Source organism: Vanessa tameamea, chromosome 2 (genome assembly GCF_037043105.1).
Source record: "Vanessa tameamea isolate UH-Manoa-2023 chromosome 2, ilVanTame1 primary haplotype, whole genome shotgun sequence".
Classification (NCBI taxonomy): Eukaryota; Metazoa; Arthropoda; class Insecta; order Lepidoptera; family Nymphalidae; genus Vanessa; species Vanessa tameamea.
This window is the reverse complement of record NC_087310.1, coordinates 2,676,224-2,695,642: the sequence shown is the minus strand read 5'-3', so window position 1 is coordinate 2,695,642 and position 19,419 is coordinate 2,676,224. Positions and strand designations below refer to the sequence as shown.

The 19,419-nt window shown below is 30.9% G+C and overlaps 1 protein-coding gene across 1 annotated transcript in view; it reads left to right on the top strand.

Moving 5' to 3' along the window:
- Positions 1-15,025, top strand: part of LOC113398917 (protein amalgam-like) — a 29,980-nt gene extending 14,955 nt beyond the window's left edge. The window contains exons 7-9 of the mRNA XM_026637862.2: positions 1,100-1,219; positions 12,021-12,191; positions 14,299-15,025. Of these exons, the coding sequence (XP_026493647.2) occupies positions 1,100-1,219; positions 12,021-12,191; positions 14,299-14,672 (665 nt within the window). The 3' untranslated portion in view covers positions 14,673-15,025. The remainder of the gene's footprint in view (positions 1-1,099; positions 1,220-12,020; positions 12,192-14,298) is intronic.
- The last annotated feature ends 4,394 nt before the right edge of the window (positions 15,026-19,419 follow it).

The window sequence follows — 19,419 nt, the reverse complement described above, 5'->3', positions numbered from 1 at the left end:
AAAAATCATGAACAGTGTACATTTTGAAATAGTACTACATATCCAGAACGGAACAAATACGATTATTATTTAATTAATGAATTATTTCAATTTTCAAAACTAAAATTATCTTAAAAAAAAGAAATGTTTCCGATCTTTCTTTATTTTGGTGTCACATTTTGAATCGCGCAGTCAAGATATTTTTACATAGTACATTATAATATGAGTACATATTAATGCCATTGGCGTATAGATGCTGGAGATAGTTTCAAAAACAATTTTATCGCAAATATTTATTTAATTTATTTAAAGACTTTATTGACCACTACAAAGTAAATAGAACAAAAGGCGGATTTAATGCCTGAAGGTATTCTCTGCCAGTCAACCAAATATCGGAGTAATAACTACTTTTTCAGATTGTTCATTCTATCGCTAAACTATTGATTTTGTAAAGTCATAAAAAATATTGACTTTATACTACAACCGGTTCGAAAAATGACTACATATGCAATAAAAGTATGAGGTACTACCTTACTTATAGTCTATAAATGGTCTTAATCCGTCAGGACGTGATTATGAAATAAAGTTATGTTTAAAATTGAAAAAGGTTTTAAACCTAATATAAAACCTTTTTTATTATTTCCTTTTTCTAATATTTAATTCAAACAAAATCGTCTTCTAACAATTACTTAATTAATTGTATTTAAAATGTATGAAAATTTGTAGAAGTACTTCAAAAGAAACTCATTTAGTGTGCTGAAATGGTCCTCGGAAATTCGTTGTATAATTGTTGTTTATCTCGACAAGTTTCAGAGGATTCTTGTTATTAATGGTGTTATTTAATGTCAGCCTGTGTAGTACCTTTTAATTATTTTTCGCAATTGGACTGCTTCTGAATCGACGCCTACAAGACTAAGGGAGTAACTTATACTAAACAATTATATAAGGGGACAAGAAAAACTATGCTTTTAAGTGATCTCCTTACATGTGACTATTGCATCTTGATGATTACATTTTCAAGGTCAAAATTATAAAAAAATCGCAAAAAAAATAGCTTCTGTCACGTGATTTAAGTTTTTTTTATACATAGATATTTAATTATAACCTTTCTTTTGTGTAGTTTATCCGGAAATTCAAGTTCCTAACCAACTAGTGGGAGCTCCTTTAGGAACTGACGTCACTCTCGAGTGCTACGTGGAATCTTCGCCAAAATCCATCAACTACTGGGTTAGAGACTCCAGTGAGTATAAAATTTTTTACATAATTTTGAAAGGTTACTAAATATTGTTTATTCAATCGAAGTAGAAGTGAAAATAGTTGAAGATGTCAACGTTTAGCATCGAACATAGTAGGTATTTAGGCACCAAAGCTTTTGCTATATGATAGGTGTAGTTTAAAAGAAAAAACAAGAAAAAATAATATAATATATTCAATTCCGTATTAACTAGTAACTCCAACAAGGCATTAAGATGGTAAAAATATACGAATTATAAATTTTTAATATTTTATTAGGTACCTATTTACATAACGGATAGCATTATCTACACCTGGGAATAGATTGTCAAAAATGTAGCACCGGTTTGGAAAGAAATATCTTCGACTTAATCGGAAACAGGAAATCTTTATATTCTTTTAAATATAGCAATGTTGCTCTACTTTAATAAAATTATAATTTTATTTGAAGTGGCCGATGTGCATGTATATTATATTTCGTCAAAGCCCATTTGGGTAGGGTACCCCTGAACATATATTCTACCACTGAACAGCAATACTTGTATTGTTGTATTACGGTTTGAAGGGTGAGTGAGCCAGTGGTGCCACAGGCACAAGGAACTTGACGTTTTAGTCCCTAAGATCGATGGCTCATTGAAGATGTAAGGATTGGTTACATTTATTTATGGCACCAATGACTATGGACTGTCGTAACCACTTACCATCAGGTGGCCCTTTGCCTGTTCGGTTTTTTAAATAAAACGAAAGTCTAGTTCCTTTCGTCGCTATCAAAAACCAGCGTTAACATTCCGAAGACCTGTTAAAGTATACTTACGCTTATATTTAACCAATACCAATATTAAGGCTGAATTCACATTTTATTAACTTCCCTATCGAACTCGAGTTTATTGCGAAAAAAATGATAAGACGTTTTCGGACTCGAGTCTTCTAAGAAGCTCGTCCACTCCCGTTAAGTTAAGAATATATTCCCTTAGGACCCTCACGCTCGGTTACCATGACAACGAGCCCATTGCCACCATTCTAGGTGACATTTTTAAGAGAATAATTAAGGTTACGTGTAGTGCTGGAGTGCCTAACATTAAAATGAAGAATAATTGTTAGTTTCATAATTTCACGTTTAAAAAACCGATTTATTTTCAATGAAGAGAATAATAAACTAGTCTTCTGCTGTTTATTTATGAAGAAATAATATTATTTTGATATCATTTGATGTTCAATCAATAGTCGTGTAGCACGATGTACTAAGAAAAAAATATTATATTATTACACAAGCGATTCTTGAAATTTAAACTTTAAACCATACGAAATCCTTCTGGATTTTTTTTTATAAAATAATTTCATAGGCACCAAATGAAAATGTAATGTCATAATATTAACCAATTATAAGGATGAAAATAGTCGAAACCAGACAAAAGCAAGTAAAAAATCCGTGTCTTTAATTAATTCGGAATCGAGCCTGCTTAATATTGGTGCAGTTTTTTGGCAAGAATAAAACGGTAGGCGGAATTCTTGCAAGTAATGAGATATTAAGATTGAATTTACGAGTACGTTCGGGTTTAATTCTTAAGAAAAGTGACCCATTGTGGTAAAATAAGACAATGCTCATTAGTTCCACTTGAGTGGACAAGGCGTTTACGACTTACCAACAATGCTTTTGTAATTTATATCTGGGGAATGTACTCTATTATGAAAACCCGCCACTATAATTGAATTGATTTAAAAAAATATATATTTACGTAAATCTGTTAGGTGTAAATCTAACGCATTTTTTTAAAGTAGATATGAGATAAGACTAGCGACGTTATTACTTTTGGTATTTAATAAATGTCACAAATAACAAATTATCAATTAGAGTTTCCAATGATTGCTTAATTTTAAAAATTCGTATAGGCTTACATGATATGAGGGGAAAGAATACTCTATCTTTAATTTGTTTATACGTTATTTTTTGGTTTTTCACTTGATAAACATCTGAAATGCGACTAGCGCTCTGGGTTAGAGTAAGAGAGGAGAAGCCTGCCTACCGCTGCCGTATGCGTAAGAGAAAGGGACGGCAGACAGTCGGGTGCCGTAACGCGTTACGTAACGAAGCGTAACCCTCCCATAAGAAGTTATCACTTCAAAAATTGGTAGTGCCTTGACGCTGCAGTGGTTGATTGTTACAACGAAAAATCATACAATTATTTTGGTTCACACAAAACCAACAAAAGAGTTTTTTTTTAATAATATAGGTAGGCGGACGAGCAAATGGACCACCTGTTGGTAAGTGGTCACCACCGCCCATAGACTATAGCGCTGTGAGAAATATTAACCATTTTTTACATCACTTATGCTTCACCAACCTTGGGAATTAAGATGTTATGTCCCTTGTGCCTTTTGTTACACTGGCTCACTCATCCTTCAAACCGGAACACAACAATACTGAATACTGCTTTTTGGCGGTAGAATATCTGATGAGTGGGTGGTATCTACCACTAGGCGGGTTTACACAAAGCCCATCACCAAATAAATTCGATAAAAGAATATTTTTAAATAGGTATAGACTAGATAAACTGCCATCTAAAAAATTTTAAATAAGTAATTCTCCGTCTATTCCAATACCAAGTTATAATCACCTAGAGTAAATATAGTCTGAATCACTCGGATAATCTACTATTCAAACATATCAAGTCCGTTAAATGACACAGTCGGAGAGCAAGCAAGTTTAGTTGGCAAATCAAACATTCAACCAGACTTGAGAACTTGAGTCAGGCTTTTGATTTGCGAAGTTTCCGCCTAAGTAACCGGACCGACCAACACGCTATCGCGATTCTATCGGGAACGTTTATATAGTTTACTGTTTATTCCCGTCACTCGTCCGCGCTTAAAGCATTTGTAGGCTTGTTTAAATCAATGTTTAGTTACTTATTTTAACGATTCAGAGTTTAGACTATAAGCCCTTAGTGGTCCAGTGGCTAGATTATTAGACCTCGAAGTCCTGTAGTTGAACCTCGGGAAATTCAATATAAATTTATTGAGTTTTTACGCCAATAAATTCTAATTAGTATCCTGTATTTTGGACTTTGACACTGTTTATAATCCCGTGCCCAGAAAACAATTAAAAACCGTTGTTTTGTGATTTATCTCTCTTTTATATTGTCTGGATATCCATTCCATCGGATTTTAAAGGATTTTAGAAAACGCCTGTATTCGTGCACACGCTTGTACAGTATAATATTTTCCGTGAAAATGTCTACGAATAGCCTTTCTGGCCAAAAACGGTCTGGGAAACTGGTTAATAGACTTAAAAATATAACACACATCCGAATACCTTTTTTCATTCATAGATCTTCATTCTAGACTTTTCGAATCAATTACTTTTCAGAAAATAAATTATATTTTTTAAATTATTTTGAAATTATTTGAAATAAGTAAAATAAATTATATATATAAACGTTAATTTAAGTCACTTATTATCAAATAATTTTATCAAAAACTTGCAATATTGATAATTTAGACCATGGCATTAAGCCTTTAGCAAAACTATAAGTGACTAAATGAAGATTTAAATTTAATATTAATATTTTTGTCGATATAATTATATAACTAACACGTAAATGTATATATATTTTATATATGATGCTCTGAAGATGCACTCTAATATATTTTTTTTATTTCTCATGGATGATGACGATGTAGTTACTATTGGAGTATATATAGTATATAAATACATAAATCGTTACGACACGAATCATGAATTAAATATAACAATTTAATTTTCTTACACCCGTTAAGTATATTAATCTTACGGGTGGCTAAAGGTCTAGGAGTCGTACCATAAAAAAAAACGATCCGTAAGTTTCCAAGTCGCATATATGTGGATTCGAAACTTTCTGAAACGAATTTAAAGAGTCATTATTCATAACTCAAAAACGACAATAAAGATCCGTTAAACATGACAATCGAGCAAAGGAATAAAACTGCGAATGACTCAGATGTTTAAGAGTGGGAGAGTGCAGCGCCTTCCTTAGAATCCATTTCATAACGAAGATCATTCTTGTCCGCAAATATATGTATGTAGTGTAATCGATGTCTTGTCGTAAGATTATATATTTTCAATGTACAATTAATTACTTACTAAGGATTTTTTTAATAAAAAAGTGATTTTTGAACGTGGAATTAAAGTCGAGTTCTAAACAAAATGTATTTCAATTTTAACCATATCCGATATGTTTGAGAACAACGACGTTTTCATAAATTTTACTATGATTAACATGACATTACACTATGTTACGGAGCATTGTAGCAAATATCTATCATGCGATACTTTAGACGAATAATATACAGATATACAGAGACGTATAATAAGTGTTCAATGATATTTGAATGGCATTCCCATCTCAATAAATAAAACAATCGATGTGCGACTTCGCTCGCGGGTTTTGCAGATTTAATTATAACTATAAAAATACGTACTTGCTTAATCTGCGTGATTTTTCTTCTGACTTGCTTCAATATACCTTTATTACTGAAATAAAATATAAACAATTTTACTTCTCGATCAAGTAGGTTTATAATCGTAAAAGAATTAATAAATTGGATTCAGTGGTTTCAGAAATCGATTACAAACACATTAATCTTTATTAGTATATATTAAGAACTAATGTATTGTATATATGAAGGTAAATGGGCAACTTAATAGAAAGTAGATACGGCCACTCATAGCTATAGTGTAATATGTATATTTACTTACACGGTCGACCATGGTTTACATGTTATGCCCTCTATGTTCAAACTGGTTTACTGGTAATGAAAGAAGAAATTTCGGCGTCGATGTCTATGGACAGTGGTGCTCACTTACCATAGCAAGACCTCCAACTAATGGTATTACAAAACAAAATGTACGACAGATAGCTCTTTTTAACATCAGTGAAGAAAAGAAAAAAATAATACATTAATAGTTATCACCTTTAGTCACGTTAACTTCATATCAGTTACTTTAATAATACTGTCACGAAAACTTAAGCTCATATCCCGGGACGTATAAAAGCAAATATCTTCGAATAACATTGAAAAATGGAAAAATTTACTACTCAGGAATCATAATAAAACCGCTCGTGATATCCAGTGAAACATCCATTAGCACCTATTCGAGCGTAAAATAAACCAGCTAAAGTTACGTAATAAAATAATACATTTCGCTCTCGTTCCCTGGTCTCGTATCAACGAATATGTCAAAAAAATAACGTAACGTAGACGTCCTAAATCACATCATTACGTATTCACGGTAGCAGCGACTACGATTGTACATATTGCATTTGGGAAAGAAATATACTATATATTTGTTACAGTATCAGGAACGAATTTTGTAGTCTGAAGGCTATGGGGTAACGAATTACACGAAGATCTGAGACTCAGATTTGTTTCTAAATAAATATTGATCAACATCATTAATAGACTTAAAATTATAACATACATCAGAATATTTTCATTTATATATCTTCATTCATCTAGACATTTCGATTCAATGACTCATCAGAAAATAAATTATATTTTTTTAATTATTTTGTAATTAAAAAATTAATTAATTAAATTAAAATAAATACTGTATATAATCAATACAGATTATAAAAGAAAATGAACGTGGAACGAATTATTGTAACAGACTTATGTCGATATAGTAAATTACAAGATATAGACTATAGTATTTTTAGAAACTTCTCATGTAGAGGAACAGTCCCCTAAATCTGGTCGCGTATAGTAATAAGTTCAGACATCGTGGTCTTCAATGACTTATCGACAATAGGTACGCCAAAGGTAGACAAATTCACTTCTATAATAAATCACGTGGAAACTGTTCAATTCACTTAGTGAGAAAAGCAGCTGTAATGAGCTAGTGGGATTCGAGCTGCTACTTCGTATTTCTTCCCCCTATAGCCGTCGGCGGTTTTGGAAAGTTCTCAACAGTTGTCGCCTGAAATTTACGGGTTAATTTTCAATGTAGACCGCGCTTAGAGCTCCTAGTGTTTTTAAGTTTCCATGATGTATAACTCTTATCTTCGTCTTTAGCGTTTTTAAGGATATTTTAAACTTTGCTTTGAATAAAAATGATGGTACTTTAATTTTAAATGGTAAAGTCGAATCGATGTCTCTGGGGGTGAGTTTTGCGGTCAAGTGTAACGCATTTTTTAGGAGCGAATAATTAGATATGGCTGGTTAGGGAATAAGTTTGTTTGCTTTCTGTTCAGATTAACTTCTAAAACATCTCTCAGGTATTCTATTTAACACTTAAAAGAGTAACTCTAATGTCAAGGAAGATTGAATTATATTTATAAAATGTATTTCTATCATATGTGTAGGTGTTTATAGTTTTTAATAAAATATAATTATTGCCTTGATTGCATTAGTTAATCGAAGCAGACACAAAAATATAAATGTCGATTTAAAAAACTAAATTCGTTAATAATATTTTTAAATAAGTGATTATTGATAACTCAGATAATAAAAAAAAAAATTTAAAAAAATATTTTAATTTAGAATTGTTTCGAATACATTACTTATTATTTATTTAAATATCTACCAAACATTATATATATATTTATTTAATTATATCGGTAATGACACTTACACTATTTCATACAGGCATCACTAAGTGCCGAATTCAATCTGGGCGCTGTAAAAATGCCGCGATTATCGAAGTTTTGTTTATTATATATATTTTTTATGATATAGGTGGACCGGCAAATGAGCCACTTGATGGTAAGTGGCACCACCACCTATCCAAATTGGCAATGTAAGGAATGTTAACCATTCTTTACATCACATCAACACACTACCAAAATCGTGAGAATATCGATGAGTGGATGTTACCTACCAGACGGGCTTGCACAAAGCGCTTTCTGTAACGGGATGATTTTTTAATTTCCTATTATTTTTGCCGCCCTGGGCACAATGTCTAAGTACTCCAAGTATAAATACTTCCCTGGCAACACTTTTGAATATATCTAAATGATATATTTAAAACTCGTTTCATTTGCTGCGAATATTATAAAGTGATACGTTTCATAGTATCGCGAAACATCGTACGTTACATCCTTAGGAACCTAAATGACCGGTACTTACCTCACCTATAATATCAATTCACTGCCTGATGTCGTTCTCACTTATGGAACGTATTTTCTTATATTTAGTTGCGGAAATATTGTTTTTATGTTCAGTACATAATTACTTATTATTTTTTAATAATCAACTACAAAAAAAGAAAATAAAACTAATGGTTCCATAGCCATGGCCTGCCCAACGATGGCATTGCACGTGTGCAATTAAGTAAAAAATATATTAATTTTATTTAAATGTCATTTATAACCTAAAGTACTTAGGAGTGATGTAGCGTTCTCTAAGTAAACATTTTTTTAGAAGTACATTATTAGTTACTACGGGTATTTAGAACGGGATATCTACCATGCCATTTGAAAATAAAAAGCATGGTAAATATCCCGTTCTAAATACCTGTAATAATAAAAAAAACCATGTTAATTTAAAATCTTATACAGATTATTAGTTCCGGAGATTACCCCCTACATACAAACAAACAAATATGACTTCTTTACCATGTTAGTGTAGATGGAGTGGGGTTAGAGATTATTTCACCATGTTGATCTAATGATGTATAAATAATTACTTGGTCGTACCCGTCTAGGTAGGTACCACCTACCTATAATATTTTCTACCGCTAAACAGCACTACTTAGTATTGTTTCAATTTTATATAAGGAACAGTTAATACCAATTTTTAACGCTCTAACCGCACATTTACCAGGCCTATTAGTGTAAACATTATTTATATAATTTGTCTATTCGAGATTCGATTATCAAATTTAATATTTAAATAAGATTTATTTAAAAAAAAAATTGGTCACTATTATTTATTTACAATAAAAATAAAGAATAAATGGAATTATTACAATAGGAAAATATTTGCTAAATAGCCATTTCTCCAAAACAACTTTTATATTAGTAGATTTGAGTAGAATCTAAAATCCGAACCGGTGGCTTTGTGTTAACAGAATTTTGTAAAATGACGATTCAAAAGTACTTGTAAACGCCTACTTTAATCGAAGACATTTTGTTTTTGATTTTGTATAATTCTATGATGGTGCATTTATGTTCTTCAGACTAATTTTCACGAGACTACCAAAATGTGACGTAGATATGAAGTTTTTTGTGAAAACACAGGTGCACGATCAATTCCCTCAATCTCAAAATCCTTTAGGGGGAAATCCGACAAAAGGTTCAGGTGTGGGATCAAAGGCTCTATGTTCGTACTAACATGCATCGTATTAATCACTAAATATAATTACGACAACGAATATTATGATAAATAAATAAAGATACTAAATATAATTAGAACCGATTATAAAATAAAATTCCTTAAAATAATAATGTCGTTTAAACATTCGACTTTAAATGAAAACAGATTTTGGTTTTTTAATTAAAAAAGCATAATTTGTTGTGTATTCAAAACTACTAATTAACAACGAAAATGTACTCAATACATAGCTGTCATTATAAATATGTGAACAACCTAAATCCAGCTCCGACCGGTCCTATTCAAACTTCTATTAATTAATAAAACACATTAAAGCATTACCCTGTTTCCGAGTTGCGAACTTAATATTACATGGTTATAATAGTAGCACGTCGATCAAAACCTTTGTTGACTCGAAAGCTCGTGCAGTGACTGGCGCTTTTACACGACTCCGAAACCAAGCGCAGAGCGAGCTACAGGGGTTGTCATTTTTGTTTGTCATCAATCTATGTTAGGACCGCTGACATGTAAATGTTAATTAAGCAGACCTCACTCGAGCGTAATTAAGAGTGTTACAATGTTATTTCGAACATTAATTGAGATGAAATTTCTTGTTATAATGTAACGGGTGCGAGGCAACGGTTTTGTTAAGTAATTTTGTGCGAAGGCCATCTTTTGCCGCACGTCGTAAAGCCGAACACCGAGAGTAAACAAACCAAAGTTTCGATCGGAATTAAGATTATACAAGACATTCCTGTCCTTATCGGTCCCTATAAAGTTCCTTTTCAGATACGTTTTCTGTTCGAATATTATAGCATTATGTAGATTATCTACTTAAATTATCGGAGATAATAAGTTTCTTGTATTGCAAAATTAAAATAATAAATTCATATTAAAACAAGACCAAAAGGAAAATGAAAAATATATTATCAATATCACTCACATCACACATCACTGCTAGAAGGTCTATAATTAACATGAAACCCGAACATAAAAAAATCTATGAAAATATAATGAAAATAAGCCGTTACAAATTAATCTCAAATTATAAATACGTTTACTAATTATTTACTTTAAAGAGACGCTTTGAGTTTATTCTACCGCGCTTCTTACGTGTCGGCACGAGTTTGAACCCGTAACTATTGGCTAAAATTCACGTGATCGAACCCTCGACCGATAATAACCTATTACGAGGTATTCAACGTATAAAATCTTCATACTCAAGCCACCAACGTACCTGCAAGCGTTTTTGTATAGCAGTTAACCATGTTCGGTGGTAGTTACTTCCTCAGAGACGAAACGAGATAAAAAAAGTCAAACTAATTACATTAATCAAATCAACAACCCAACGTACTTCTGTTTCAGAAATATAAGAGAAAATCAACGATGTCAATTTATCATTGTTTTAAAATAAAATAGTTTTGATATAATAACAGTAAGAAGTTTAATAAAAAGAGAGTTTTTACATTGCTCAGCGAGACATGTACGAAGACGGCAACTCGCTTTATCACTAGCGGACAACAGGCGAGGCTTACGTCTACCTGAGCTGGTCTATAAACTGTTGTTTAAAAGTTTGGAAATTGTAAAAATTTGTAGCTTTTTGAAATATTTCCTTTATAACTGAAAATTTTATTAAGAATAATTATATAACTCGCTCTGGCTAAACGAGAAATAATGTTAAAATATAATCTTGGAAAAATATGGTTATTTTATGTGTACGAATAAATATAATTTAACATTATATTAATATAAATAATTATTCTATATGTGTTTATATCATTGAACTTATCCTTAACAATAGGGGCGATTTGATTTTTTTTGTGTGTTGAGTGAATCCGGATGCCTAACATTCTTAATAAATGCGAGCAAAAAATAAGGCAAAGTATAAACTGTTTCGTACAATTTAATAAAAGTTTCACAATGTTTAATCACTTCATAATTATTATTTCCCAGTTGTTATTATAAAGCATCAATCAAACAGCTACAATTAACCTCGATCCAGCTTCCCGCCATTCTTATTTCGTATTACTCAAACTCCCGTCACAGACTACATAACCTCTACGTATTTCCCGCCAAAATGTTAAGATGGTGCCTCGACCCTGCTCAAGGACTATCCAGGACTCTGATTGGTCATGACGTATAATGAAATATTATAACAGTAACTGTGAATGTATTGGTAAAGTTTAACACGATTATAAACGTAACAATACCAATACAATTCAAGAAACTATTTAAAATGTAAACAATAAACAATTCCGTCACTTCCTCAGATATATAATAATTATAAATTTGCTAAAACGAATACAATATAATATATCGAAAAAAATTTAGTAGCGCTTATTCCGTTAAGCCATACAAGCATAGTTTTTTAAAAGTTACCCTCTGCTTGGCAATTGTCCTACCTGTCAATTTGCAATGTACAAACTAGTTAAACTGTAGTCAAATCTTTTAAGAAATAAATTACCCATAACCTTATCTGTGGCTGTGTTGTAACTAAATGACAACGGATGTATTTTTCCCAGGTGAAATGGTGATTTCTTCAAGCAAGTACGAAGTAATAAATACTATGGTCAGTTCGTTCGAAAGTCGCATGGCGTTGACAGTGCGCAAGCTGGCGGTCGCTGACGTTGGAGGATACAGATGCGTTGCAAAAAACTCACTCGGTGAAGTTGACAGCGTCATTAGACTTTACGGTTTGTTAATAACAATATTATCATATTTTATTCGCACGTGACTTTGGCGAAATAATGTGTTCTCTCGCTACAAATAAAAAGCATATTTTATAAATGGAAAATTTGAGCATCTATATATTTTGCTTGTAGTGTCATATTCATATTATAAATAAGACAGCTTTTTATATTCCATTCCACATTTAAAATATATTTGTTTTTTTTTTTATTATTATTATTAAGCAAAGAAAACTGATAGCAATTCATTTTTTGTTAACATAATATTGTGTTGAATGTTATGAATGACCATTATTATTACAAAAATAAAAAAAAGAACCTGTAAGCAGATTAATTTGTTATACAATAAAACGTTACCATATTAATTTCAAACATTTTCGGCTTTAACTTTACATTTTGAAATTTGGAATATTAGGTTTAGATATTTAGGGTAAACAAAATATTTCAATAAGAGGACGTGGCTTATATGGCAAGACGTACGAGCATAGTTCAGGAGAAGAGGATACTTAGGTTTAACGGTAATTGTATCCGAATATTTGACTAAATAAAAAAAAAGTTAAATAAAAATTCTATAACAATATATACATTCTTTTTTTATTTTAAATAATAAAAAACGAGGTTATATATCTTCTTGATTTAACCCGTGCAAAGATCAAACATAAAGCTTAGTCAGTTGTTATTAAAGAGTAAAAATTAAAGTTAAATCAATCGATAGATTCACACAAAAACTCTATAAAAAAATGGCGAATATCGACAGTCAACGTGCGTATGTACTTACTCGTAAATATCTTAATAGCTTATTTCACGTGTTTAACTTATATAATTCACACACAATGTGTTTAATACACAAACAACTCAAATACCTTTACACACCTTTTAGCTTTCAAATTAATGTTATTTTGTTAAAATTGATTATAATCATATGAAATACAATTAATAAATCCAACACTAATATAATTTAATGCTTATTTACATTCGCAGAGAATTAGTAGACTCAAAGCTGAACACTAATGGATATACCTACATTAACTGACCCAAATGTGCAACAGTGCATAAGCGAGCTTAGCTTAAGATCTAGTAGTGATCAAGAACATGAATTTCCATTGCAACAATTTATGCAAATTCGATATTTATTTAATGATTATCTCGCTGACTAGCTTGTATGGATGTAGATAATGATATTCTAATACATGTCGAGCCAAAAATAACAATTTTTCGTTGAAATCGGGACTGTACAACGATGTAGGCTATGTTACAATCTCGTGCTTAAAAAACCATCTCAAGTCATTGCTCCTGTCCCTGATCTTACACTAAAAATATGGTCACAGTGGCAGGAACTGGTCATGAAAACATCATAATGAGCGACAGATTTGACATAAAAGTTTAGACTTCAATCTTAATCACATTCGCCTTAACAACTCGTATGGTGGCAGAGAACTAACACGTCAGTATTTTCAAAGAGGGTTAGCGTCAAACAGCTTAGACGTCAAGCCGTAAGATCTGCCAAATCCAATCTTCCAATTACATGTAGTTTACAATAAGCATATCTAAAAAAAATGAAATATGAACACTTTTTCATCTACCAATATCTCCAAAACTCGTGGACCAGATTAAAAATCGATTTAAATTTTCATATATTGTAATAACATGCTTTTGTCGGCTTGATTTGTACGTATATATTATATATGTAACCGAATCTTTGAAAGTAACTTCGCCCACTTTCAAGACGAAAACTAAAAATGACTGATTACAATACAATAATTTAATTTGCTCTAGTACCTATACTATAGTGTTGTTAAATGTTATTCTCTCGCTTGCATTATCGTTTTTATTTTAAACTATTATTATTATATTATGTTTAAAGCGATAACATAAATTGATTTTGATAAAAGTAGAATAAAAACTTTTCCGTAAACATTGTTTATCCATGCAGTTGTAGTTATCTGTGGTAGATTTACCTGCCTCTTCTAACACCTTAATCTTTAATATTATATTCATAATTTTCTGTATAAATTGTAAAATTTTCGCATAAATTATCCGATTTAAATAAATATAAAAATAACTTACTATTATTAATCATTATATTAATTAACTTATTTATTATATTTAACAGAAATCCCAGGCCCATCCGATGAAATAGCGATTGCGTCAACCAGAAAAGAAGATTATAAATATTCAACGCCTCTCGAAGGTCCCGACAACCAATTCGGATCAGCCGAAAGATCCGACGACGAAGACGACAGAGAACCAATCACAGATGTGCTAAGAATCCAAAACAATTCCCTTGACAACGAGAGCAAAAACAAAACGTTTTCAAATACGACAAATTCGATTGCAAAACAAAATATAAGTAATAAAATACGTAAAATTATTGACAAGCTTGAAATCGAAGCGAGAGATATCGTTTCCAATGCAAGTTTTCTCAATTCGAGACCGAATTACAAAATTATTTTCATATTTTTTACCTTAATTTTTTATCTCAATTAGTAGCAATATAAATAATCTTACCGTAATGTAACCTGCTTAAATCTATTTATATATAATTTCAGCAACATACATATAGCAATTATAATATTGTTACATAGTTGTAATCTATATTAATAATCCCTAACAATATACTGATATGATTAAACTATATTTTAATTTTAAGTTAAATATATTACGAGCTTAATTTGATTACATATAACATATAAAATGAATTATAACAAGGCACATCATATAATGGATGAGTAGCGCTGTGACTTGCAGTATTTTTAATCTTCGCTGAAATATACAGGAAGGTATTTTGTATTTTTATTTTAAATAATCTTTTAGTGTATCATAAAAAAATCTAGAGTTCAAAAATTTTATTTTAAATTTTTTTTACAAAGACATATCTCCTCACAGTAACTTGTTAAATTTGAGAGGTTTACTAATAGCAGATACCGATGTGCTATGTTTTCTTATATACATATTCACAATATATAATGAGAATGTGACCATCAATAAAACCATTTCTACGCTATCAACTTTCAATATACAATATTTGTTTAACACGTTTAAGCTCTACGATTCGCATAACATAGCGCTATATCTCCACTGGACGTACAGCGCGGATATTATTAATTGAATGTTTTTGAAGTGGCTCGAAAATTGATATTGATGCGAATATTCCGCTGTTTTAATATCCTCTCGATCTATCCGTGCTATTTGTAAAATAACAAACGCAAAAGCCTTATTTAAGTACATAAATACCGCTGTACGTTGGCCCTTAAAATAATTAAATGCTAATATTTTCTGTTTATTTTAAACATTCGAATAAACTTAAAGGTAATAATAACGCTTTAAAAATATGCAGATATAAGTACAGATATTGTAGCTGTAGATAGATTTTCATGTAGGTGTGTATGTTTAGTAAGTTTCTGATGTAAAACATCTATTACGGGTAAGGCCGACTCGTTTGCCGTGACGCGTGACGTTCTATTTAAGCCATTTTAGCCAATCCGGTGCCTCTCTGTACTCTGTGCTGCTGCGAATAGCTTATATAATACTCTGAGATTATTTATACATCTAAATAGAGTATCACACAAAAGAACTAAAACAAATGGGCCAACTTCATCTTGGTGTGCGTAACTCCTACGCTTGACACTCGCCAAACCACTCGATAGGGTGGCATGGTCCAGTCATTATATGCATTTAAAAATGTAAATGAACCGAAACTGATTTTTGGAGTAGGGAGGGCTTGGAAAAGCTTAACTTGAAATTGTCGACCTCGATTTCCAATGTGTGTTCGCCGCCATCTTGATAAAAGTGTTGTATTTCGTTTTCTTGTGATACGTGTAATACGATAACGGTACTCGTCTGTACGTTGTGATACGATAAAATTATGATACGACACTTTTTGTTATTTTACAATATATCCAAAAATCAGTCCATTCTCGATCTATTTGCAATTTCTCGAAAGTTTTTTTTTTATATAATAACTGGACTCTCAAGAGCTAGCCACTAATATTTTCCAAATATTTTCTATCTAGACATATGAATAATCAAAGATTATACTATATACTTCATCGCTGTATATAATAACATATTTATTTAATTAAAGAAACTATGTTTTTATTTATTTTACTACATAATTTTTATTCGTACATTTTAATTATAATACATTATCAAACTAATCAAAGGATATGTGTATTACACTATGTCTAAGGTTTTGGTTTCCTTTAACTTTTTCAGTATTATTTATTCATATAATAATGTTTATATTTATTCTGTTTCACATAAAGTTACATTTTTCATTATGTTTTTATAATGTTTTAGTGTAAATAGATTTTTATACGTCATTTAATTTTAAAATAAAAGTTGAATTAATTATTTAATTAGGCACTTATTTACTTCTTCATGACTTCCTCGTCGATCTAGAAGTGAGCTAATAAGGCTGTAGAATCCGAGGTTCTTGGTTCAAATACGAAGCCTTCCGTTTTAAAGTTGGTGCTTGGCAGTGATTACATTCCTTTGCCTCTGAAAGAGCGTGAATCCGATAGTCTTGCGATTTGTTAATCCATCTAAATATGAAAGTAAGAAAATATAAAATGCACTTGTATTTGCACACACACTTGTGCAGTTTGCACTATTATATTTCCTTTGCAGCTGACAAGTCTCCTTGGTAAAATTCTAACGTGGTTTACATCAGACAGGATCAGCTATGCAGATTGAACTATGACATGACAACGAAATTTCAGATCGAATTATTGTAACTGTATTTAATTTTATGCTTAAGAATTTAAATAGTTTAGATCTGTGCACAATAATTACTAGTTTTTATGTTTCAAACGTTCCCTATTTTTTGAACGAAATTCTTTTAAGCGATTTACAATTGACTGCTATAACCCACCACGCGTACTTTCCCTCTGTCCTTTTTTATTCCCTGGCTCTTTATATTATATACGTAATATATTAGATTACTTTCAATTTTATTTCTTATCATTTAATTCTGCGCAAATGTTTTTAATTTATTCCGTCGTGTCTGTTTAATACACAATTTGAATATTTGAAGTACAAATTTGATTCACATAGAATTCAATGAAAGTTTCTTACAAGGAGTGTTGTCTATATAATTACTTTATTTTTTTTTATCGATAATAAGACAATATATAAATGTAGGTGTATCTTTTAAGTACGTTACTGTTATAGAAACAAAGAATTGTTATATTTTAAAATATATCTCATATCAAAATCGCTTCTAATCGTTTTATTTCCGCGCTTAATCAATTTTACAACTAAGAACAATAACATTTAAAAGTCACATTTATTGATGGTTATATCAATAAATGTGACAGCAATCACTATTGTGTTATAAGTTAGCCCTGAATCCCAAACTACCCCTGTATGTCGGGAGTTAATTCCCAAAACGCGTAGTCACCAACGTAGTTTAGATAAGAAACAACAACAAAATATATATATATATATATATATATATATATATATCATAATAGTAATAAGTATAATATCAATTCGTTACAATATGATTGACGAAAAAGAGTTCCTTACCATGGTATTCTTGGGAGAAATTATATACCAAAGTTGTCGGTAGATATTAGTATCCGGAAAATTTTATCTATTAAAATGCTTTTAAATAAATAAATAAATTATGTGTTGATATTGTTTATATAATATTTGCTTTATTAATATTAATACAATATATAATCAACCTATGTTTATAAATAGTATAAGACAAAGTCGCTTTCTGTCTGTATCCGCTCTCTTCCTCTAAATCACTCAACGGTATTTGATATGGATATCACTAATAGAAAGAGTGATAAACTAGGATGACTTTTATATATAATTTTTAAAAAATAATACAAAAGGTCTGAGCTGTGGTATACATATGTATTAGTCGATGGAGCTATGACGGTGCTTTAAGAAAAAAAACTTTTTTTTTTCATAGCAAACGATGTACTAAACAAACATAGGTCTTAAATCCTACACAAATAATAACGTTAGCGTGTGTCTTTTAAGTTTAATTCATAGCCATTATTATCTTTTACAAAAAAAAAAAAAACGATTATTGTCTGCGAAACCTCCTCAATCAGATAAATACTTTCATTACCTAAAACATTTAATAGATTACAATTGTATATAACACTATAAAATTCGAATTAATACTTTGAATCATCGTTTCCAAATTATATGTAATGAAAAATTTCACTGCTAGACGCATCGTCGGATAGCTATAACATTCCGACGTACATACCTTGCGAATAATAATTAATTACTGACAAAATGTATCCCTGCGAACGTAGAACGCGACGTTAGCAACATATAAATTGAAGACGTTCGCAATACATAAAATAATTGAGAATTAAACAAACAAACAGTATGAGTGAAAATGAAAGTTATGTGTAAATTTACAAACACGTGCAAATGTAGACTTGTGTGAAACGGCGAAGTTGCTCGTATAATGAAGACGGAGTAATGTCACTTGATCCGCCACATTCGGTAAACTTGAACACGCCGCAGCCGGGACTTAGCTTTTCGAACTTGACTGTGTACTTTATCAAAATATATTTTATTCAAATTGATTCTCTGCAAACATTTTACATGATTAAAAATGAGTAACATTTTGAAATGTGGTTTGTATCGATGACGATGAGAAATAATCTAATTTGTTATATATGTATGTATATCTTTATTAATAAATGAGCGGATTTTTTTGTGTAATACCTAACAGAACAACTACGTAATTAATAAATATATATTTTATATAAATATTTTTATATATTATATATATGTTATTAAAAAAATATTATTAAATTAAGTCGAGCGCATTTCATGAACTTGTTGAAATGATTAGCACATATTCATTCACATTTATAATACAATAAAAATGTATTACTTCACTTGGTAGTAGGGCTTTGTGGCTGCTCGTCTGGGTAGGTACCAGCCACTCATCAGATATGCTACCGAACAACAGTGCTCAGAATTGTTGTGTTCCGATTTGACGGGTCAGTGAGCCAGTGCAAATACAGGCACAAGGGACAAAGCATCTTAGTTCCCAAGATTGGTGGCGCATTGGCGATGTTCGTAATGATTAATATTTCTTACAGTGCCGTTGTCTATAGGCGATGGTGACCACATACCATCAGGTGGCCCATTAGCTCGTCCGTATAAATATATTTTTCAAAAAAAGAAATTAATAACCTATTCGGATTGCACTTAATTTATGAGTTGATTCATTTCGAAAAGGCCGAGATTC